Genomic DNA, 25886 nt, shown 5'->3' with positions numbered 1-25886 from the left:
AAATCAGTGAGGGCTGAACTGTGATTTTTCCTGAGGAATTTAGTAGTTCAATAGTGGCTACTCACATAATGGATGCAGTGAAGTACTTAGTTTGTAGATATGCACCCTCAGCTAATTACTCTATTAATTTTCTGTTTCTTTACCATCCACCTGTGAGAAAGTGCCATCTTTCTTGCATGGTATGCCCCCACTTTTTGCTGAATTGCTGATGTACTTTGACTGAGTGTGCCCTGGGTTCCTGCCAATCAGGTACACAGGGCCCGTGTTCCTTCCCTAAAACTGTGTTGAAACCTAAACCTAATTGGCATCTCTGGCCACAGGTCAGCCCCCGGGTAAATGGTACCCTAGGTACCCAGGGCACTGTGACCAGAGTAGACCCCTAAGGACTGCAGCACTTATTGTGCCACCCTTAGGGGCCCTGTACACCTCCCACGACAGCTCAGAGGGACGCCGGGGGTACCGACGGACAGAGCGGTGCCCTGTTTTACCTGCGCTGTAGCCAGGTGAGGTGGGACTTTTCTCTCCTGCCGATTTGTCAGGAGAAGGATTGTATCACTAAAAAGCAGGTGATATTTTTTCTTTTCTTCACTTTTTCTTCACAAGCAGTAGCGGTAATGGTCCTGAGGAAGCAGCTAGATACCACGTGGATCTAATTAGTCTGCAGAAACATGTCGACCTTACATCCATATTAGTGGTTATTTGTTCACACCACTAGGCACTCTTTCACTTTAGGATTGAAGAGAATCCCAATAAATTTATTTTTCTCTTCCTTACCTAATTTTATAGTTCTTTCACAACTTCACTTTGCACTTTAGTTTTAGCACTGCTTTCAGTCACCACACTATACATGATGAGTTCTCCTCACACTGGGTACCACTTGTAGGATTAGGCTTCATAACAACTGCCAATCCACAGTGGGTCTCATAATCTACCTTCTGTGATGAAGGATCCCAGATGATGAAGGGCGGATCCGAGTGGTGACTGATGGGAATCTTTTCATAGAGAGTAGAGACCCTATGTGTATTTATCACGACACTTTAGTAGTTCTACCATCTTTTTTCCCTTCCATTTCACCACGTAGGATCTGAACTTAATGTGCATTGGTACTGACCCCTTGCTATCTGTTGTTATAGGGCCCTGTACCCTGACACACACACACTGCCTTTGCAGGCTGAGTGTCCTGGTGCAGAACTAAACAAAGAGTCGACATGGCACACATCCCTGTGAGCCATGCCCATAAACACACTGCCCTGGCATACCTCAGTCACCCTCTAGCTGGGTGCACTATGCCAGTGGTGTGGGCACAGGTGCATGAGCCCTGTGCCCCTACAGTACCCAGGGCCATTCCTGGGCACTGTAAGTGCAGTGATGCCATTAAGAGTATATGGTGCTGGGAGGTTGTCATTACGAACTCCACAGCACCATAATGGCAACACTGAAGACTGACAAGTTTGATATTAAGCTTCTCAGCACATTAAACCAACACTGAGGCCAGTGTCAGATTTAATGCAAAATGCACTACAGAGGGCATCTTGGAGATGCCTCCTGAAATCTAACTAACTCCCAGTGTCCTGACTGCGTGGCTACCGAGGCTGCCACCACCAGACAGGTTTCTGGACCCCTGGGTCGAGCTTGGCGCTCTCGGGGGCGGGAAGCAATGCACATCCTGGGATGAGGTGCCAAGCCTCCTCCCCCAGGATGGGCAGGGGAAGCTTCAAAGGCATTCCATGCCGCCTTTCGTGAGCTTCCCCAGTCCAATTGCTGTACTCAACTGCCCCCCACTCTAATTGAGGAAAGGGGTGTGCCAGCCTATGCCAACTCCACTCCTAAGGTGGGAGAGGCGAGGTGAAACACAACTCCGGGCTCCCACCATCTTGAGGATGGGGAACCCTACCCAATAAGAGATAGGCCCCTGGCCCCTCCCACAGGAGAGGAGCAAGATAGGGGGTGTACTCACCCCAGGACAGGAACCCATTGGTCCCTGCCCTTGCCCTACCTGTAACGCCCCTACATTTTGTATTTTGGGGCACCCTGAACCTTCCTTCCTCAGATCCTGATTTTGAAACAAGAAGAAGAACAAGAAACAAGAAGACCTGCCGTGCAGCTGCTAACAAGAGGACGACACCAACTGACTTGGCCCATGACCTATCGGCCTGTTGATCCTTGAACCTTCTCCTGCTAAAACCCCGGCGTCCCCTGCGGACAGCAACCTCGAAAACCCAGGAGGACCTGCCTGCCTTGCTCATCTAAAGACTGGGACTCCCATGAGCAGTGGTTCTGCTCAAAGAGCAACAACCCCTGGTGCCAGCAAGGAACCGCGAATCCAGCACACTCTGCACCTGCCGAGCCCGGCCTGTGCCGGAGTGGACAAAGACCCTGAGGACGTCCCCCCGGCGACTGTGCCCCAGAATTCAGTGCCCAAAGACTCTCCTCGATGATCCGGACGACGCCTGCAGCCTCACAACAAGGAACCCCTCCAACCGCGACCAGCTGAGGGTAAGATTTTCCGACGCCCATAGACACCCCTGCACCTGGCGCCCCACGGCCCCCTATGCCCAACTCCTGGGTGTCTACCTGTCCTCCAAGATCCCAACTTACCTCTAAAGGAAGAGGTGTGGCGCCGCGGCTAGGGCGACTGACTCCGGAATCTGGGAATCACGGTTCGATCCCCGGCACCGGCGGCAGATTAGCACAGCACCATGTGACTCTGGGCAATAGCTTGCTTAATCTTCCCGACGGCCCCCAGCGCCTAGAGACCCTTACGGGTGATTGTGCGCTTTACAAATGTGGATTATTATTATCGAAGTGGTGGTCGCACCTGAAGAATCTCCGTCCCCGAGCCTGCAGCCTTTGCTCAACTTCCAAGTCTCCCATTGAATAACATTGAGCGCCCTTCACCCAGCCGCCCGAGTGCCCCTGGGAGTGCAACCTCTGTCCTAATCTACTTTCCGATTTGCCCTGAGGAAGTGACCAGGAGCCCTGCTTGCCAGCAGCCACCAACCAAAGCCCCCCCTACCGCCCACAGGCTAACATTGGGCCTAACTCTCTCTGCAGCAGGCTGCCCCTGTGCCGCTAAGGGGGTAAAAACTGTACCTACCTGACCCTGGGAGACTCCCCCCCCCCCCCCCCCCCGAGTCTATACCCAGAACCTTCACTCTGCCAGTCGAGTACTTACCCAAAAAACGATAACTCACTTTTCTTCCATAAGGCAACATTGACTGGTTTCACTTGGAAGTGTGGAGTTTTGAAACTTTAAAGTATTCAGCTAAAATCAGCCGAACAAAGAATTCCGAATAACTCACCTGTTATCAGGAAAGATCCCAGTGCTGTATCTTTCAGCCCAGCACTGAACCTGAAAAGTAATTATAACCATGATTTACTGTTAACTCAATTTTCCTCCATAGGAATCCATTGTCTGGTCTTCACCAGGAAATCTTCCAAGTGTCCAATTTCTAAACTTACAAATATTCCTTTAAAATCACCTGTATGACTTAAACACATTCTTTCAGTTGTTTACAGAAGATACACCAGTGCTGGATCAAGGATCCAACACGGAGTAAGAAAAAGTAACGACAACACTACTTACCTGCTAAGTGAATTTCCTCCCATAGGATAACATTGGTGATTCTATGTGAAAAAGTGTCAACTTTTAAAATACAATAATATTCCTTAAAAATCACAACTGTAACCAAAACACTTTTACTCAATTGTTTACAGGAGATGTCCCAGGACTGAATCTAGGATCCAGTCCTGTGGTTACAAAAGTAATCCATGAACTAATTAATTGCATTTAACAAGAAATTCCAATTGAGCTCAATATCACATTGTGTTTGAAATTGTGTTGCCTATTGCAACAACTGTAACTATTGTATTCAAAAGACAATTGCCTATTTGAAAAGTATTTAACTAAAGTAACTCATTTTGAGAAAGTATATTTTGATACCTATTGTTGGTTCTAAAATAAAACTATATATTTTTATACAAACAATTGGCCTAGAGTTCAGTTCTTGAGAGTGTGAGACCATTTGCTGACGAAGTATGTACAACAAATGCTTTACACTGTCCTCAGATACTGCCTTACTGCTCGACCAAGCTACCACTTTAGAGAGTAACATTATATCTAACTTTAGCCTCTGCCATACCTCTGGGGACTGGGGACTCTGTCGACACTGTACCTTACTTTGGTCCAGTATATACAGAGCCACTTTCTTACACCACCTAACCAGGAAAACAATTCTATTTCAGAGTTGCTTGGTCCACTAGGTATGTCTTGTATACAAATTATTATTGTAATCATCCTGGGTGAGCTTAATATTAATGTGACAATGTAAGGGACTTAAAAGTACAACAAATTAGTTACTCCCTTAGCTACTTTTGCATGCACCCGATTATTCTTCACCGACAGTTGTTAAGGGTCATATACTGGGCCAAGCATGGACGGTGGATTTATCAATCTTGACTGAGACTTTTCTCGATCATCCATCTCTATTACCATATTAGATGGTGAAAGAACAAACCTATCTCAGGGATCAGCCGTACAATCCATTTTAAAGGAGCAAATTCCATTAAATTAAAAAAATCAGCTGAAACAAAGCCGAATTGAAAATGGTTCTCAAAACTACTGCATGCATTGGGGGTAGCTTGGTAGATTTTTCTTGTCAACAAATAATCCTGCCAGTATCCCCAATGGTGCACTGTTATTAATTAAGTTCCTAATTTGAGCAATTTTGTTAATACATGTGGCACTGTTCCCCGTCTTCTTGTGTGGTGTCCCCGAATTATAATGCATCAATCTCTCCTCACACTTTCCTGGGTTCCCTTGCCCTCACCACAACTAGGTAGATCATTCATATAGCCCTTTGCTGTGTTTTAATTCTATTTCTTTTGTTATTTCCTCTTCCCACTGTCTTTTCCCTCTACTGAATTTATCAGACACGTCCCCATTAGTCTTGATTCTTCACTGTATTACTACCTGTATTAGCTAACCCTCAATAGAATTTTTACTCTCTAAATAAACTTTTAGCCACCTATTACTACTAAGAAAATACTACTTGTCCTACAACAGTCTCAAAATATATTACTTGCCTTGAATTGGCAATATATTGTAAAATCACTGGCGTCTACAAATTGTATTTCCCAATAATATCAGTTTCTTAATTTCAGATGTTGCAATCGCAGAACACCAGCACTGTAATCTCTCCGATGGCTTGTAAGAAATGAAGTCCAAACAGTGCATTCTCAAAGCTCCTCGTGACCTTTTGCCAGGATATCTTGCTCAATAGGTTGCTTATTACCAGTCTTCAAAAAAGCAAACTTGACACTACAGATCACAAGGCCATGCATGTAGAATGCTTTAGCACTTCAACTAAGACTTGAAAATGGCTCCCTCAAATTCAGAACGAGCTTGAAAACTCAACTCTTAGTGAAGGCCTGTGGATAGATTTTTCCTACTGTGGCCTCTGATTGTTAACACTTGCGCTACAGGTCAGATGTCCAAGATGAGCAGTTATTTTATCTTGGGCCAAATTCGAATACTTCATGGCAGTCTGCTACAAAATGTTCAAGCTCATTAATCTACACGAGACAGACAAAACACCTATTCCATCCTTCCACTGATCAAATGATGGTCTTCTATTATCTTTTGATTATTAATTACTATCAACTTTCTTTTAATTCCCCACCTCAAGCATTCAGAGACTAACTTACCATGGTATGCCCTTGCTTGTCTCTCTAATACACACTGCAAAAAGAGAAATACTTTCAGACTTTGAAGTTGTTTAGTCATTGCTTTCCTCCCAAGGTTAATTACTTCAGCTCACCTATTCTTGCTTACCTAATCTCACTTACTTCATTTTTTCTTCTTTTCTTGCCACCATATTCCAAATTGTCCTATTGGTGTCTACTGACCTATGTTTGCTTCCAGTGACATAGCATGAGTGCAATGGGCCCCAAATCAAGCATGGATATTGGGCCCCATCTCTTGATTTGGAAGTAAAATAAAACAGCCACCAATTGGGAAGCATGTGCCCCTCAATCCTCTGAGGCTGGGTGCGACTACACCTTCTGCACCACTGACTACACCTGTTAACTCTCAACTTACAATTGGTATCGCACAGCCAATTTTTATGTTTTCCTAATACACTCAGAGCCCAGATTTACCAATGCCAACCCCAGTGACTCTATTAAACAATCCCCGTCTTCATCTATCCTGGTTACCACATCACTGCTAGCATCTCATCATTCCACAGTTTATCAGAACACCAAAGTCTAACTAGCATCAGTCTTCTTCCCATTAATCGCTCTAGTAACCCCTGCTTCTTTTTCTTCACCCTATTCCATTAACTAACTTTGCCTTTTCGGTGCTCTCCTGTCTTTCATAACCTCACACCATTTGCCTTTTCACACACACGTTACCAAACATGAGCAATTCCTCCCTTTGCTTCACAGAAAAAGTTTTAGTAAGACCTTGAAATGAAAACTATGCAAATAGGAGCTTTATCTCACGCGGTCAAGGAAGTTATAGGCATACTATACCTGCTGCGCTTGAAGTCTGTGCTGAAGTTGAAGCCTCAGCTGATTCGGTTGGTTCTGCACAATGCCAGTAGGCCGCAGACCAGGTCTAGGTTGCATCCGTAACATTGCATAACTAGGCCGCTGTCCCATGGGGTGAAAGTTTGGGTCCTGCATGGCCGTGTAACTGGGCTGGCCAATTTGAGCTTGAGATGAATATGCCTGATTAAATACTTGTGCCTTCTGGTCCATGATCATGTTGGATTCCTGACTTGAGAAGCTTTCTTGTTCTACTGCTTGACTCTAAAGGGTCAGAAAACAGAACATTTACAAATACAACCAAAACTGACAGAACAAGGGCACAAGAAGATCAATGTTGCAATTCTTGAATGAATGCCAAAACACATACTCAACTATGGCTTCATTTAGAAATGTAAAATACTTAACCCATTGAAAACAACTGCAAACTATTGACATGAAATTTAAACTGTAACAAGTTAGATGTGTAACATGTGTATCTTTGTTTAGTGTACTTTATAAAAGTCTGCTTTTACGATAAACACATTTATGGTCACATAACAGGCAAAAACACAAAACAGCCAACTAATTGGGGTGCAATTAAGTTCACAGAGCTAATTTTACATTACCACGTTAACATAAAACAAACATTAGAGTTTGACATTTATACATCTAAAGATTTACATCCCTTGTTCCCTCCGAGTGATTTTTTAAAACAATTTCACAGAAGTAAGGGCCACATTACGAATGCCACGTAGCTTAGCCCGGTAACATCACTTCCAGCATTAATCTAGATCTACTGGTACTAGGACATAGGTAACATAAGGGCACAGGGATTACCATGTGTTACATGTGAGACCATGAGAAATTAGGAATTACCCTGGGTGGGGAAGAAATTATTTACTTACCTGTACTGGGCTGGAAATCCCCAGTAACTTTAAATCGCAGTAAACAGTGTTAAAATGGTCATGGGCCTCAACAACAGTATTTGTTTAATAGTACATTCACCTCAAACAATCCAAACTCCAGTCAAAGGTGGAAATGCTGAGCTCTCCCACCTCCCCCAAAAGGGTCACGATAGCTCAGGATTTCCTTGAGAAGAGTGAAATATATATATATATATATATATATTCACTGAAAAAACCATAGGTTATAGACCATATATAGTTAGGAATTAGCATTTACAAAACCTTGAAAATTCACTGAAAAAAACATAGGTTATAGACCATATATAGTTAGGAATTAGCATTTACAAAACCTTATTTTACTCACACAAAACCATTGAAATTCCATATATAGTTAGTTGCACTAACTATATATCGCGCACCCGCAATCCACTGCTGATGATGTCACATATTACATCATTCATGACATGGTCAGTGAAATCACTGATGACATCACTGATGACATCTCAAATGACATCACTGATGACATCACTGATGACAACATCCAGTGACTGTATGTTTCTGTAAAGTTAAAATATGTCTTACATATTGAAGAATGAGTGGATGTATAAGTGTCTGGATGAAGGATTTAGTAGGTGCATGACTGACTGCATAAGTGAGTGATTAAATGTGTCTCACTGAGTGCATGGGTTAGTGACTAAACTGTTTTAAATTGTGCATCATTGTGTCTGTTGTTCTGTAATCTGATGCATGTGTTGATCATTAGCTATATGACTAACTATATGGGTTATTGATTGGTTGCCCAAGTATTTGTATGGGAGACAGAGTGTGTGTGTGGGTGTCTGGGAGGTGTATGACTGTGCATAGATGTGTGAGCAGTTGATTCACTAGATGTATGGGTTCAAAAGTGCATGTGGAAACAGCTGTATGGGCGGTTGACTGTGTGCATGAGTGTATTGGTGAGTGAATGGATATCTCAGTGCTACATGTCAAAGTAAGTACATATGTAAAACACAGTACATGTGAGAGTTGACATATATAAATAACTGTGCATAAGAGCCAGTGAATGTGTGAGTGGCTGTATGGATCATTGTGAACTTGTATCAGGGATTGTATAAGAGAGTAAATATGTGTTTGTATATGTTTCAATAAGTAAGGTGTGTATAACTATATAGTTGAGGAAATGGAGGTGTGATTGATTCTTTGCAAGACTGACTAGGTGTGTGAGTAACTCCATGGATGAGTGACAGTCTGTGAGTGTCTGTTTACACTGAGTGTATCTAAGGTTATATTAGAGTCTGAAGAGGTTCATCGTATCATCACATGAATGATGTCATCAGTGATGTGATCAGTAATGTCAAATGAGATGTCATCAGTGATGTCATCAGTGATGTCATTTGAGATGTCATCAGTGATGTCACTGACCATGTCATGAATGATGTAATATGTGACATCATCAGCAGTGGATTGCGGGTGCGCGATATATAGTTAGTGCAACTAACTATATATGGAATTTCAATGGTTTTGTGTGAGTAAAATAAGGTTTTGTAAATGCTAATTCCTAACTATATATGGTCTATAACCTATGGTTTTTTCAGTGAATTTCATAGGTTTTTTAATAGCAAATGTTTATAGTTTTTAAAAATAATAAATTTTAAAGCGAATTTTATATTGTATAATTATGTCATATTTTTTTTTAAATTCTTTTCAGTGCGCTCCCGGGGCGCGGACCGGTGAACGCACGGGTAAGCGCAATCTTGCGGCGCGCCCCGGGGCGCGTACCGATGAGCGTCCTGATAGCGCTATTGCCGCGAACGAAAACAACATCGTGACGTATTGCGTAGCCGCCACGCCTTGCGTCATAAGACACGTATCGCGTAGCCGCGAGATGCGTCTTATGACGCACCGCATAAGCGCACCCGGAAGCGCATGCGATCGCGCAACGTAAACGCCCCGATGCGCTTATGAAACATGCCCCGAGACGCGCCCCGGGGCGCGTAGCGTAAGCGCGTCAAACCATGTGACTTTAAAATAACACTTTTCATTGGTTCAGAATTTTTTTTTTTTCCAAATTGTGTGAAACCCACCCATTTCTCTCACTATTGCTTTGTACTTGGAGAGAGCAAGAGCTGTTCTGTGTACTGTCTTCATCTCCTACTTTCCTGATCTACAGCAATGGCTGCAAGAGAGTCATCCAGCAGTGATTCCGACGGATTTTTAGATGAGGACCCTCCTCAGCAGAAGAAAAAAGACCATTTCATCTGGAAATTCTATGACATCCCTGAAGGACAAAAAAAAGTCAATGCTCCAAAAGTAACCTGCAAAATATGTGGTAGTACTTTATCCAGAGGCAATCCTCTGAAAAAATATAGTTTTGGAAATGCCAATTTAATCAGGCATGTCAAAAGAAGACACCCAAACAACTTTGCCAGGGAGAGTGTCAGAGAGCTGGCACGGAATTTACCCACAGATGGCGGCAGCACCTCCACTGGTGGAGCAACACCTTCGGGACCACCCCGTGGAAGAATGGTCCCTAACATACAGCCGGTGTTTGCAGGCATCAAATTTCTGTGCACGGAGTGTGACGAACTGCTCTGCTATGGGGAGCAGAGTGTTGAACTCATTGCCATAAAGAAACAGCAACACCGCTGCACTGCCAGTCCCTAAATTTTCACATTTTTTTGCTCCTGTTGAGCAGTTTTGGAATCCCTGTTTTTGTTTTTCCCCTGACAAAAATCCCAAAAAAATATAAAATCGTTTTAAAAAGTCTAAAAAAATATAAAACAACAAAAACTAAAAAAAAGTTCTTTTCAGAACTACCTCCAATTTATAAAAAAATGCTATTTTAAAAAAAAAAAAGTGTGTCATTTTTTATCTCCATGGTACGCTCCCCCGTACGCTCCCCGGTGCGCGTACCGGGCGCTCCCCCCGCGAAAATCAAATTTTTTTAATTTTTTTTTTTTACCCGCGGGACCCTTTTATGGCCCCCACATCAAAACTAGGGGGTCAGGGGGGTGTACCCTGCCCCCTTTTGCTCATTTCCCCCTTTGATTTTTGCCACCTCTTGTGTCTCAATCCTACCGAGACACAAGATGGCGGCCGCTGCGGACTGTTTCGAATGTTTACAGACACCCGAGAACCAATCAGCTTGCCGTGCTCAAGTCGCGTGGCGCGCCCGGAGCGCTCCCCGGTACGCGCACCGGGGCGCGGCTCTAGATATATATCTTTTTTTAAACCTAATTTACTCAAAATTCACAGGAGCACATATCTTGAGACCTAGCAAAGGCACATCAGGCAAACAATATCTACAATTTTGCCAAGTTTCGTGGAAATCCATTCAGCCGTTCGAGCTAAAAGTGAGTCCAACCGCCCTATGGAAAAATGAATGGGAAAAACGCGTTTTGGGACCCCCCTTTTTTCTCGGCCCCCCCTTGACAAAACCCCCCCCCAAATTTTCAGGGGCTGCTCAGAAACAAAATGTTCAATTTTCCTGAAAATTTTAGCCAATTCCGTCCACAAACGCCAAAGTTATTAGACATAGAATTTTCAAAAATCCCATAGAGAAAAAATCCTAACTATATATACCTACTGGCGACCGCCAGTAGGTAATATATATATATATATATAAATATATATACACATACATATATATATATATATATATATATATACACATACATATATATATATATATATATATATATATATACACATACATATATATATATATATATATATACACATACATATATATATATATATATATATATATATATAAATAAATAAATCCAAACAAACTATCTCGAACCTCCAACCAGTGGCGAACAAAGACCAGCGAATCCCAAAGTAAGGCAAGATGTTTTATTGCACCAGTTTCAAAAAGCATGCAGCGGACTGACGCATTTCGGGTATATATATATATATTTTGTAGGCTTGTTTTGAGTCAACTCCCCTTCACTCGCGACCGGGTGCTGCAGGTGGGTTGACGGACACCACGCTGGTCCCTTGTAGACCAAAGCTATTGAGTACGAAGTACACAGCACTCGCAGGGACGCGTCCAATATTCTTTATTGGACAACACACTTCAAAGACGCGTTTCGGCAACCGCCTTCATATATATATTTCTCAATCTCGCTCCAAAAGGAACAAGCGTGAGCCGCATTCATTATGGTAGGTGAAGGCTTTATTTTATCGGCGTTGAAGGCTTTATTTTATCGGCGTTTTCCGAATATATTTCGGTCTCCCAGACCTTCATCAGAGGACAGCTGCAGCATCGCAGGACCCCGAAGCGCAACCACATGACGCTGTCAGCGTTATCAGAGTTTTTATGCCCCCTGGTGGGTTCCTTGATAATCAGGATTGAGGCATGCTGGTAAATGTGGTGCGTTAGGGTTACATTGTTCTTACCCTTCTGTGGGCGATGTTTATGCTTTCACTCCTCCATAATCTCCAAGCAAACAGTCACTTTATGTATATATACATACAGCAGTGAGTTTATGACCAGGGAAAAGTAGGATCACCCACCAATATATGAAAGATACCAACGCAGAATGTAAGTAATTGGGTTATTAGTTGAGGAGCGTAAGTACCTAACATGTAATATTCACGATCCATGAAAGTTAATAAATAAACATGATTTCAACACCATGGTAGCTATGGCACAGAGCAGACAGGTATAACTGCAGTACTAAAACTAATGAAATTAAAATGCAAAACAAAAATCCCAAAATGAATTAAGAAAAAAAAGAGTATATTTCAAAAAACAAAATGACACAAAAAATTCAACAAGGGGAACTGGAGAAATTATTTTTTAAAGTTTAAAGTAGAACTAGCACAGCACCAAGAAGCACAAAGTGCCAGTGATGGTCACTGGCAGTCCAGGACCTAGCTGCAATTTGACGCTGACCGTGATTGAGTGCGGGTTAGAATCGCGAAGCAGCTAAATCCAGCTAAGTCCTGGTCATTTTATCTTCTGACTTTAGATGTGTAAGTCTCAATCCACCATCGGAATACAATTCTAAAGTCCCACACGGCCTGAGGGGGAATCACTTAGAGACTCATAGGATTGAAGGCAGTCCAGGTGTCTCTGATAAGTTGGGCTGTTGTATGAAAGTCCTCTTGTAGCATCCTTTGAACAGGAAGGCAGCCTTATAATAATTAGAGTCCACTTCTTCGTTATGGGTACTAGAGGGACAGCAGGTCCATCGCTTTAGGATTCTTCTCAGGTTGCAGACAGCAAGTTCAATCATCTTCAGAACTTCCTCAGGTCCAGGAATGTAATGAAGAGGGAGACTGGAGATTGGGGTGAGGATGTGGTCTTACGGCTAAAGTGGTCGACCTCCACGCTGGGGAACCAAGTTTGAGTCTCGGCAGGGACGTTCAACATCCTGCGATTCTGGGCAAATCACTTAATCTCCTTGTGCCCAACAAATAAATAAATGAATGTGTCCGTCAGTAACACAACTGGTGCTCATGTAAAGCGCTCATATACCTTCGGTTCAAGTTCACGCCATATAAAACTCCAGAAAAAAAGCCTTATTTTTAACTGACATCCTAAGCTCCATGTCTCACCTGTATGCACACACATCCAGCATATCTAAACCTTCGTAACCCTTTGTTCTTACCACTTCCAACACGATAAAAGCTTCAAAGAACATCATTGCTCAGAATAACCAGTCGGTGCAGGCGAATACACACGTATATCTCGCCTGCTGAAGTATTTCCTTCAGCAGCGCCACTGTAATAGCTCTACCATTGTCCTTTGTCGGACGTCCTATTTCTAGTCCAAACTTCCAATATCCACCACACAAATTCCCCTCCCTGTGGCTCAGATCCCCAAAAACATTTCCTATAAAAAGATATGCCTGCTAACTTCCATGCTATTGCTACTGGGGATTGTGTTTTCTCTAACATTGTCATTACGAATTGCAGCACATCCTTTTGTCGCTGCCCTATGCTCTCTGCATTATTCTTCCTTCTTTTTGCTCCACTCTGCATCACTCCAGCCATGCCTGCTTGCATGCGGATACCACCAGTAAACCTTCTGCAAAACGTCTCCCTCTCAACTTCCTAGTTCCCACAGCTTGGCCAGTATTTCTCTCCACAACATTCTGCCCCTTGCTCCAAGCCATGCAACCTCGAGCACTGAAATAGAGATAGAGCATCCACTATATATTCTCTAAACGTTCAATGTACCATGCTCAGAACAAAACATTCAGCCACAGTCATCTCAACACCAGTTCTCTCAGTAGCCGTTAAGCCCATCTGTTAAATGCTGTCATCCTGTTGATCACGCTCATGACAGCCTGGTTATCAGTCATGAACACCACTCTCTTGTTGGCCAACTCTCTTCCCCAAAGATCCAATACCAATAGTACAAGAAAAAAGTCCAATAATGCGATGCTGTGGGTTTGCACTCCATCATTTGGCCACCTCCTGGATACTATTTTCCACCCCAGTACAATGCAAAATATTGTGCCTGATGCATCAGCAAAAATCCTGACATCCCACTCAGATAGGATAGTCACATTGATGGCCCATCGAAAATCTGTTGCAGGAATTCTCCTTCCTACCTTCTGTTTCGGAAGAACCTTAAAACCTTCCTCTTCGCGCAAGCCTACCTGACTTAGACCCCTCTTGCTGCTGCCGCCCACTGTTCTCCACTAGCGCCATGAAACCGCCTGGTAAACGAGCGCTGTACAAATGTTTTTAAATTCAAATTAAATTCAAATTCAAATGGCTCCTCCATCCACCCGTGATCAGTGCTCTGTAGTCGGGTTTGGAAGCCCACTTCATAGATACAACCAATCGTCAACAAGAAAACCATCCCGATGCAACTCCCCTACAAGCAAAGTTCAGGCATCCCAAAACTTGCGCTGCCTTCCTCAAGCCGCTTTTGCCCTTTTGCCAACACCTCCTTCAACAGGCAAAGAAACATTCCTAGCTCGTCCCAGGTAATCTGGAGACTATGGCTACCAAGTCCAGGTCAATCCCCAAGATTGTCAGGGTTGAAGCAGGACCCTCAGTCTTTTGGTCAGTTTAACTCCCAACTTGCTGTCCACATGCAGCATTACTGCTATCAGCTTACCACAATCTCTACTGCTCCCTGCCCTATCCACAAAGAAAATGTTGTCCATATAACGGATAACTTGCCACCCATTCCAGGAAGGTACTGAAGCACTGACATGAATCATAAGCCACCCAAAGACCAGAGGGACATTGCCTTTTCAACTAAATATTGGCCCCTAAACTGAATTCCAAGCAAAGAGAAGTCTGAACTGGCAAAAGCCGGAAAGCAGATTAGATGTTGGTCTTTCCCATCTCCGCTCCCTTCCCACAGTTCCACACCATTGCCACCTCCTTGTCAGGTCCGTGAAGTTAACAACTACTCCTGATTGTCAATTAAATCACCCCCCCCCCCAAACAAGTGGTGCACCAGACTGAAATCTTCTGTCGCCTTCTTAAGTACTACACACGGTGGGGTTTGAGGAAGTTGGGCAATTGAAAACTGCAGAACGGACACACCATCCTTCCCACCTGGATCTTCTTCTACAGTTTAGCCTGAACTACACCTTCCATGCCCTTTGCCGACTTCAATTTGTCGGCTTAGGGCTGCATCCGCAGCCCATGATCTGGTATGCCACTGACGTGTTTGGATATTTTGCAAACTATGGGGTCATTTCCAGCATCTTAATTGGCATACTGCACCCCCCCGCCCTGCCCCCCACCCGTCCCCAGACACCTCTGGTCACTTCCCCTGTATGCAGTACCGGCCCGCAAAACAGTGCAACAACAGGTGCCTCACGCTGCATCCTGAGCACTTGTGCCCAAATCGATATGGAGACCTGTAGTTGGCCCCTGGTAATATTCATTCAGCTCCACTCGTTTTTTTCCTTTTCATGGGTTTACTCAATCCCTGACCTCTCCTGCCCGCACATCTGCCAGAGCGCATAAAATACTCAAAGTATACAAAAAGGGGATGGATGGGAAGTTTGAATTAATTTCAGCCACTGGTAATTGCTTGGCAGCATCCCCGTTCATCGCTATTTTGCACACCATGTCACCTCAGTTTGGACCTAGACTTATGCATATCAGTCTTGACCATACTCCAATGGCAACAGTACAGCCCAAACTGTCAGACCAGGTCCTCCCTGAATCAGAACACAAGCAACTAGAACCAGTTTTGCCATATTTCAAGATCAGCCAGGTATAGCTTGGTTTCAGTGACATACTGTGCATGGGACCCACATTGGGTACTATAACCCCATATAAAAATAGCAGTGGTTAGGCTCCTTACAGTAATTGAAAACTTTTGAAACAGCTATCTGATGGCAAACACAACATTTCTGGAATATACTAGCTGCAGCTGGAGGCGGGGATGGATGAGAGGGCTGAATTCATAATAAGTGGGAGGAAGAGAGTGACGTCTACTTTTTTAACGACCAAAGGGTCTCAATAATGCAAAAGTCCATATAGCCCAAGTATATAAAGGCTATTCAAATTCCCCCGCATATGGCAGATCACACCAGCAAGCAATCATTGGGAACAGATCATTAAGTGTTGGAGAGGCGGAGATAAAAACGGTGCACTACAGCATGCAATATGTGGCTGTGCCAACTGGAGGAGTTACTGGAAGGTTATCCAGGCAGTGGATAAATCATTGGGGGGGGGGGGTGCAGGTCCCTGAAGCCCTGGAGAGAATTTTAATGAGGTGAATTTCTATATTGAAAATCGATGGAACATAAAATGCTGGGAGCTAGTGGTAATATTATGTTACTATCTGCCAAACAAATTACACTTTCAAAATAGGGCACTGCCTCGATACGTTATGTCAGTGAGTGGTACAGCAGAAGGTACAGGAAGAAGCTTTTTATAATTATGCACTCCTACCCCTCTCCCTACCTCTCCAGAATATTTTGCAGCAGACTTAAGAGAAGTAACCTGCCCGAAAACAATGCGAGAACTACAACTACTTGCAACAGCAGGCTCTATATACCCATGGTATGGTATGATTATCATGGGTGGGAAAGGGCGGGCTTTGGGCATACCCATTCATGGATGGAATTTTATGAACACAGGCAGAGTAGGGGACTAAAAATGTAAGTATGTATTTATTTAATATTCTCATTTTCAATGTTCAAAGTGACAAGTTAAGTGTATTAAGCAGTTGTTAAAGCTAGAAAATATATTTAAATATAACATGCAACATCAACAAGACAAAGAAGGAAGCCTTATCCACCTTAACCCCTTAATTGCTGCCGTCGGCCAACGGTCGTCACGGCCACTACCTCCCCAGTGCTGCGCACGACCGTTGGACGTCCAGTTCAGCACTGGATAATGGACAGCGCAGCACTGGGGAGGTTTGTTTACAAGCTCTAAAGGGGTTAAAAAAACAAAAATAACATTAACATTACCATCAAACCTGCCGACAAGAGGGGCAGGATAGTCAATGTGAATACCACAAACTTCAAATCGGGAAATCAAAGGTACTTAAGACAACTGTCTAATCTGGACCACTACCAGATGATTACAGGGTAAGTAACATTTTCTGTTTGTGGCATGTGTGGCTGTAGATACACATGCTGTGTATAGACTGTGAAGCAGCCCTCCTCAAAGCAGTGGCTTAGCCTGAGGAGATTGCGTAAGACTGGAAAAGTGCACATAGGACATCCTGGCCAACTGTAGCTTGTTGTTTGGCCAGGGCATTCACGTAGTAGTGTTTGGTAAATCTGAGGGATGGACCAAGTAGCTGCTTTACAGATGTCAGGTAATGGTATATTAGCTAAGAGAGCCATAGTAGTCCTTTTCTTACGAGCAGAATGAGGTCCGAGTGAGACAGGATTGGATCTTTTAGCTTTTGCATAACAAGTCTGTATGCATTTGACCAAACAAGGTGCAACACCCACGTTGGAAATGGCACGTCCCTTGTGTGGCTTGCAGTATGACACGAAAAGCTTTTGTATTTTACAGAAGGATTAGGTTTGGTCAAAGTAGTACATTGGCACTTGTAGGAAGCTAGCTCTGTGTATGGTATGCCCACTAGGTGGTTATACTGTGCAGAGTTCAGGGGTTCCCCAGAAGTGTACAGGGCTCAGTGTAAAACCCAAAGTGCTCTATTAGTGGTAGTGTGGGCGAGCAGTTTTAGGCCTAACAGAGGAGTGTAAGACATTTACTGTACAACATGACCAATAATGGACACACAACTCAAAAAGGAGATATACACCAATTTTGAAAAGGTATACTTTGTACTTTATCTTAGGACCAAGATCTTCGCAATAAGATAAGAACATTTTTAAATAAAAATTCTTTTCACTTTTAAAAGTCAAAAGTTAGAATATTTTCCTAATAGTTTAATGTTATCCTATGGGGAAAACAATATTGCAGTGAAACAGTAAGTATCACACTTACAGTTCCAGTCTTCGGAAACAAAGGTCAGCAAGGGGTAGGAGAGAACCAAAAGTTCACCAGCGGCACAGGATCAGCAGGTTGCATAGGTCAAAATTAGAGTTCGGGCCAATGCCCATCAATGGAAACTGGGGGTCCTCGAAGCCACACTATTTGCAGGAAAGTAGATTGGTTGCAGGGGCCGAGCTTTGGGGTCTAGGTCAAGCACAGGGGGTCGGGGGTCCATAAAGCAGCACCAAACATACACCACAAGCAGCACAGAGACTGCCAGGTGCAGGATGCTAATTCAGCATTGAGCGCCCAATGCTCTTCAATGAGGATTCCGTTGTTGCCAAACAGGTGCAGAGTGGGCAGGAGTTGTGGTTCCAGCTCGATCTTTATGGACAGGGCCGCTGTCCTCGGGAGATGGGAGTCTTTTCCAAATGCATAAGTCCTCCCAGGGTTTTCAGAGGTAGCTGGCTGCAAGACAGGTCGCAGGTTTGACGAAGCTGGAGACAGACCAGTAGGGCTGGGACCAAGTCAGTCGTCATCTTCAGTCTTCTTTGCAGGGATGTCTTCTTACTTTTTAGGTTGTCACAGATCTAGTTTCCAGGTCTGGGGGATCCACGTAAATGCTAAATTTAGGGGCTTTTAAGGAGAGGAGCAGGTAGGGCCAATGGGCACCTTCCCTGGGGTGACCACTCCCTCTATTATGCCATCCTCCTATGGGAGGGGGCATAGACTTAGCCTGACTGGAGACCCCACCCCCACATTTTCAAGATGGCGGAGAGTATAAGATGTGCTTCACCTCGCCTACCCCACCTTAGGAATGGGATTGGCAGAGGTGGGCACACCTCCTATTCTTCTCGATTTTCCCGCCCAAAGTGGGGGTGTAAACAAGGGGTTGCAATCTGCTGAGGCTCGCATTACAAAGGCAACATGCCTTGGAAGTTTCCCCTTAGAGCACTGGCCCATCCTGGGGGAGGAGATGTGATACCTCTGCCCAAGAAGGGCATTGTTTCTGTTCCCAAAGAGCAGAGGCTCTCCACCCAGGGGTGAGGGGTGTGTGTGGGGTGTGTGTGGGGTGTGTGTGGGGTGTGTGTGGGGTGTGTGTGGGGTGTGTGGGTGTGTGTGTGTGGGTGTGTGTGTGTGTGGGTGTGTGTGTGTGTGTCTGTGTGCGTGCCTGTGTGCGTGTCTGTGTGCTTCTAAAGCCAGTCAGTGCCCACATCGGAGTCGGTAGGTGTTTAGGTGGCACTTGAGTACATGTTTTAAGAAATCTCACACTGGCATCAGTGTGGATTTATTACAAGGAGCTGTTTGGTACCAAACACTACTTGTTTCAGTGAAGCCATTATGGTGCTTTGGAACTGAGGTTGTCGAGTTTCCAGACCATGTAATCCTTATGGCTTCCCTGGCACTTACAATATTTAAGAGTTGACTTAAGTATTGTAGGAGCATATCTACTCATGCAGATATGCCCTCACCTGGGGTATAGTGCACCCTGCCTTAAGGTTGTAAGGTTTGCTAGAGGGGTGACTTACTTATACCTAGAGGTAGTGCTGCCTGGCAAGGCACCCAGGCAGGGTGCCATGTCGACTTTGTCGTTTTACCCTCAGAGGGCATGAAAGCTGCAAGGGCAGTGGCATGGTCCAAGTGAGGGGGGTCCCAGGGAACCCTCTTCAGCTACCAGGCCCTAAGTACTAGGGACTTACATGGGGGGCAGAAGTACCAATTTGGGGTATATTTTAGGGAAGAACCACTGGCACAGGGGAGCTGGTTGGCAGGGATCCTGTGCACTACAAAGAAAACCACATCAAAACCAGGCAAAAAGTGGGGGCTACCATGTCAAAAGAGGCACTTTCACAGCGCTCTCTTAGCATCTAGAGTATGTAGAACATGTTCCGCTAAAGTCTCTGGGTGCAGAAAAAAAGACTGGGAGCTCGGTTGTTTAGTTGATGTGAAAAAGCTAGACTACCTTAGGGAGGAATCCTGGATTGGTCCCGAGGACCACCCTATCGTGATGGACCTGGAAGAAAGGTTCTTCCAAGAGTGTATATTTCGCTAACCCGCTTAAGGGATGTGAAGGCTACAAGGAAAGCCAACTTCCAGGAGAGAAATTGCAGTGGGCAAGAGTGAAGGGTTCAAATAGCAGGCCCACGAGTCTTGTAAAGTCTGTTAAGGTTCCACACAAGAGCATGAGGTGTCCAAGGTAGATAACAATTTTGAGGCTTGCCATAAAGGCTTTAATGACTGGAATTCTGAACAAAAAACAAGGTTGCCTATTCTGCAAGTAGGCAGCTACATCAGCCAGTTGTAACCTCATGGAAGAGTAGGCAAGGCCAGACTACAGAAACCCCTGCAACCTTCCTCTCAGCAGGTGTTATACGGAGATGGGGAGGAGCTGGAGGTGGAGTGTGTTGTTTTGGGGACAGCCCCTTTTGGAGGTGCGCCCTTTCCTCCATTATTGCCTATGTAGTCACCTCTGTAGTCGCCCCAGGAAGATGATTGCTGCGTGGACCTTAAGAACATGGAAGAGGTTTCCGGGATGGGAGCTTTTGCTGATCCACAGTATTGGGAGCGTCAAAAGAAGACATGGGGCTTAGGTGACCGTAGGGTGCCCGTCGCTTGGACATGTCAGTGTCTTTCTTGATTTTTTTTCTAACATCTCGTCGACCTGAGGGGCGAAAAGCTGCTGTAGATCAAAGGGTATATTTAAGAGGTGCTGCTGGACGTCCGATATCAAATCAGCCATGCAAAGCGGTGCATGATGGATGCTAGTGTTAATGCCACAAGCGACTGTCAGCAGTATCCAGTGCATAATGGATATTGAGGTACTGCACTGGGAGATTCTGGAGCAGGTCCGCCATCTAATCCCAATGGGTATGGTTGTACAGGAATAGTCAGCTGATAGAGATGGCAATGCATTGCTTACTCTGCTGCTACCCCTTTCCCTGGAATCAATCATCTTGTTCTCTCAGTTGGGGTGGGGGAAGGGGAGTTGGGGCATTAACTGTGCGTTTAAGTCATTTTCTAGATGTATGCACAACTAGAGAGTCAGGGGATAATTGGCCTCATATGTATGGTGGGTCATTTTGGGAGGCCTTACATTTCTTATCAGCCCTAGGTCTAACTACCCTAGCTTTAACTGGCCCCTTAAATAGCTCAGTGGCCAGTCTGAGAACTCTTTTGAGCATGGGAAGGAACTTTAGGGAGCATTGGGCAGAGGAGAGAGTTTCCATGAGGAAATCCTCCTCCTCATGCTGCAGATGCATCTCCATGTTGGGGAAGGTAGCTGCCCTTTGAAGGACCTTATGATAAGAGGTGACGTCATAGAGGGGTAAAGGATTTGCATGGTAAATGTCTGGATCTGTGTCCGCTGGGGGTGCTGTGTCATTATCAACCCAGGGGTCTGGGCCCTGAGAGTGATGAGGAGTGTCAAAAGGGCTGTAGGGTAGTCTTTGACTCACCCCACCGCCCAAGTGGGAGTGTTATGGAGAAGCCACATGGAGTAAAGGAGAAGAGGGAGGAGGAGCAGGTGGCAGTGGAGAGGCCTTTTAGGCCTTTTGGGAGTGGAAGGAAAAGGAGGGCTGAGGGCCTCTTCAAAATTTAGATTGCTCTAATGAGTAACTGATTCCTTCAGCAACTGTGGAGGCTTAGCCAGCATTCGCCCTGTTGGATGTGGATTCACTGCTGCTTGGCGTCGAGATGTTCCTGCAGCCTCCAAACAAGTCCTTAGTGGCAGCAGAGAAAGCAGCAGTAGAAGGTAGTCTGGAGGGAGCTGAAGAGGGTTTACGGCCAAATCTTGAATTTGAATGCCTCAGCTCCGAATGCTTCATGTTGATGTCCTTCAGTTTTGAATGTTTTGGGGTGGCCTTTATCGGCTCCGAACGCTTCAGATCCACCAGTTTCGAGTTCGAGGGCAGGCTGGCCTGCGTTTACAACACTGGAGCTGAAGCGACGGTCAATCTTCGGCAGAAGCTGGGCTGGCGAGGCTCTTCTGTTATAACCGCAATGCTTTCTGGTGAAAAAGCCACCTCTACTTTGCCGCCTGGAGCATCCATTTGCTCAACATCCGACTCCTTGTGCTCACCAAAGAGGTCATTCGTATCTTCCTCCTCTTTTCTGTGTACAATGTGGGCCGAGGCGTTTCACCAAGTGTGCCGATTTCAAAGGGCCTTCTTGTTTCAAACCACAAGACATGCTGAACAAGAGTCTTAATGATGATTGGGAGACAAGCAAAGGTTGCAAGGCTCGTGGAAATCGGTTATCAGGTACTTGGAGTGGAAAGTGAGGCTGAACCGAAATGGAGTCCTTTCCATTACGAGGACATTCTTGACAACAGATGAGTCGAGAGGCTGGTGACCGACAGGAAGTGGAAGATACACGACAGTGGAAACCAACAAACAGCGTGATTGTTTAAAAGAATTGACAATAAACGGATCCGAAAGCCTTGCAAGAACACCACACGGCATTTAACCGGAGCTCACTTTGACTCATCTGAACCAGACAGCCAAGAAAAAACAATATAACAATGTAGCCGATACCCTAGCGCAACACCACCAACAGATGGAGTCACTAGGTCTTGTGACTCAAAATGACTTGCATCAGAGAAAAACAAGTTGTACATATCCGATCCCAACAGATGGTGGTAAAATGCACAGCATGCGTTTCTACAGCTACACATGACGCGAAAAAGAGGGTCCCTTAATGAGGCACTGGCACATTATTCGTTTTTGGTATCCATAGTTTGGTGCCTTTCTGAATACATTACCCACCTTTGTTTCTATTTCTTCTAAAAGAAAAGTTGTGTAAGTAGTTCTAGTTACAGGATTTTACACAAGTTACTTTTTTTTATTGAATGAGTGCAAGGAAGTGGGTTTCTGTTGCAGTAAACCCCCCACTTTTTAGTGGGGGGTTTACTGCAACAGTGTGGGATTTAATGCCAAATGCACTACAGAGGGCAACCTAGAGTTGCCCCTGAACCTAACCTAAAATCCACGTCTTGTCTTGGAGGCTGCCTAGGCTGCCACACAGCAGACATGTTGCTGGACCCCTGAGTAAAGAGCCATCCACTCTCCTGGGCCTGCAACAATGAACGTCCTGGGCAAGGTGCTAGGTGTCCTCCCCCAGGATGGGCAGGGGAAGCTTCAAAGGCATGCCGCCTTTGTGAGCTTCTCCAGGCCACTTGCTGTACTCAGCAACTGGCCCCCACCAGTTCTGACCCCCCACTCTGGCGGGAAACCCCAAGGAAGGAAAGGGGGTGTGCCAGCCACTGCCAACCCCACCCCTCAGGTGGGGGGTGGTGTGTGTGTGTGTGTGTGTGGGGGGGGGGGACAGGGGAGTATAGGGGGGGAGGTTAAGCACATCTCCGGGCTCTAACCATCTTGAGGATGAGGAGCCCTGCCCAATCAGAGATAGGCTCCTGCCCCCCTCCCACAGGAGAGGAGCAGGATAGGGGGTGTACTCACCCCAGGACAGGGACTCATTGGCCTCTGTCCTTACCCTACCTGTAACACCCCTAAATTTAGTATTTAGGGGCAACCTGAACCTTCCTTCCTCAGATCCCAATTTGAAACAAGCAAGAAGATCAAGAAAACAGAAGACCTGCTGTGCAGATGCTAACAAGAGGACGACACCAACTGACTTGGTCCAAACCAAACCGGCCTGTTGATCCTTGAACCTGCTCCTGTGAAACTTAGGCGCCGTCCGTGGCCAGCAACCTCAAAAACCCTGGAGGACGTGACTGCCTTGAGACTCTGCCAAGAATGGGACTCCCACGAGCAGTGGTTCTGCTAAAAAAGCAACACCCCTGGTGCCTGCAACGTACCACAAATCCAGCACACTCTGCACCTGCCGAGCCTGGCCTGTGCAGAGTGGACAAAGACCCTGAGGACGTCCCCCTGGCGACTGTGCCCCGGAATCCAGTGCCCAAAGACTCTCCTTGATGATCCGGACGACGCCTGCAGCCTCACAACAAGGGACCCCTCCTACCGAGACCAGCTGAGGGTAAGATTTCCCGACGTCCAAAGACCCCCCTGCATCCGGTGCCCCACAGTCCCCTGTGCCCATCTCCTGGGTGCCTACTTATCCTCCAAGATCCCAACTTACCCCTCGAAGTGTTGGTCGCTCCTCAAGAATCTCTGTCCCCGAGCCTGCAGCCTTTGTTCATCTTCCAAGACTCCCATTGAATAACATTGAGCGCCTGACAGCTCAAAAACACCCTGCACCCAGCCGCCCGAGTGCCCGTGGCCGTGCAACCTTTGTCCTAATCTACTTCCCAATTGCCCTGAGCAAGTGACCAGCAGCCCAGCTACCACGGCTGCATGGCCTGCTTGCCAGCAGCCACCAACCGAAGGCCCCCTGCCTCTCATTGGATAACATTGGGCCTAACTACCTCTGCACCCGGCTGTCCCTTTGCCGCTAAGGGTGTACCAACTGTACCTACCTGACCCTGGGAGACCCCTGAGTCTATGCCCAGAACCTTAACTCTGCCATTCGAGTACTTACCCAAAAGCCGATAACTCACTTTTCTTCCATAGGGTAACATTGACTGGTTTCACTTGGAAATTCTTCTAAGTGTGGGGTTTTGAAACTTTAAAATATTCACCTAAAATCAGCTGAACAACAAATTCCGATTTACTCACCTGTCATCAGGAGAGAATCCAGTGCTGCATCTTTTAGCCCAGCACTGACCCTGAAGAGTAATTTTAACCTTACTTACCAGTAATGAATAGTTTCTTTGTTTTGCAGCTTAAAGATCTTTCTGGATTCACTATGCTGTGCATTATTCCGTGGTCTAGTGGTTGGGTCCGGAATCGTAGTATTTTTTCCGTTTTTTTTTCCCCGTAGCCCAGGTGGGCGTCGACGTCCCACCATTTGGTGTCCTTCCTGTGATGTTGGCACGCTTCCTGCGGAAGCTCCCACCTTTAGGCGCCATCTTCGGATTCTTTTTTTCTTGTTTTTGTGTCATGTTTGTTCATCCTTTTCCAATCTTTTCAAGTTCTTACTTGATTTAAAGGAACTCCTCCTTTCTCATCTGGCAGAGGTGGGTGGGTTCGCTAGTGAATCCAGAAAGATCTTCAAGCTGCAAAACAACACCGACAGGTAAGAAACTATTCGTTTTGCAGCGTGAATCTTTCTGGATTCAATATGCTGTGCATAGACTTTGTAGCGGTTTGTTATGTTTGTGGCGGCTGGGTGGAAGATGAGCATTGGTTGTTGAATATATGTTGAAGCACTTTCTGTCCTACTTGTGCTTCCTTGTTCATTTGTATATCCACACAGTAGTGCTTAGTGAACATGTGCACTGAAGCCCATGTTGCCGCCAGGCATATGTCTTGGATGGGTGTGTTTGCCAGGAAGGCTATTGTTGCTCCCTTTTTTCCTTGTAGAGTGGGCTTGTGCCCCTCTTAGTAATTCTTAACCTGCCTGCTTGTGGCAGAATTGTATAGTTTGTGCGATCTATCGTGCGATGGTGACCTTCGTTACTGGTCTTCCTAGGAAACTGCTTGCGAAGGACACAAAGAATTGCTTTGTTTTCCTGTGCTCTTTAGTTCTTTCCATGTAATGCATTACTGCCCTTCTAGCGTCCAGAGTGTGCAGTGCTCTCTCCGTATTTGTGGATGGTTTTGAAAGAAGCTTGGTATCTGTATTGTTTGGTTCATGTGAAACCTTGACACCACCTTTGGCATAAAGTGTGGGTCCGTTCTCATTACCACCCTGTCATTGTGTATTTGAATGTAGGGTTCCTGTAGCTTCAGCGCTTGTAGTTTGCTTACCCTGTGTAGCGAGGTGATTGCTACTAGAAAGGCTGTCTTCATTGTGAGCATTTGTAGTGAGGCCTTATGGATGGGTTTAAAAGGCGCTTTCATAAGCTCTGTTAGAATTAAATTAAGGTTCCCCGGTGGCGGCATCCTTTTTGGGGGGTGGGCGATCCTTTTAGCTCCTTCAAGGAATATCTTTACTACATGGGATGTAAAGAAGCTCTTTCCCGTCTCACCTCTTGTGTAGGCTACTATCGCTGCTAGGTGTAATCTCAGCGAGGTAGAGCTTAGGTTGGTTTTTAGCAGG

The 25886-nt window shown here is 45.4% G+C and overlaps 1 protein-coding gene across 12 annotated transcripts in view; it reads right to left on the bottom strand.

Annotated features, from left to right (window-relative positions):
- Positions 1-25886, bottom strand: part of NCOA2 (nuclear receptor coactivator 2) — a 1089938-nt gene that overhangs the window by 164975 nt on the left and 899077 nt on the right. For all 12 annotated transcript variants that reach the window (XM_078687164.1, XM_078687175.1, XM_078687166.1 and 9 more), the window contains one exon: positions 6535-6813. In XM_078687164.1, the coding sequence (XP_078543290.1) occupies positions 6535-6813 (279 nt within the window). The remainder of the gene's footprint in view (positions 1-6534; positions 6814-25886) is intronic.

Source organism: Lissotriton helveticus, chromosome 4_1, assembly GCF_964261635.1.
Source record: "Lissotriton helveticus chromosome 4_1, aLisHel1.1, whole genome shotgun sequence".
Classification (NCBI taxonomy): domain Eukaryota; kingdom Metazoa; phylum Chordata; class Amphibia; order Caudata; family Salamandridae; genus Lissotriton; species Lissotriton helveticus.
Note: the sequence above shows the minus strand (reverse complement) of the source record. Positions and strands in the feature narration are given on the sequence as shown.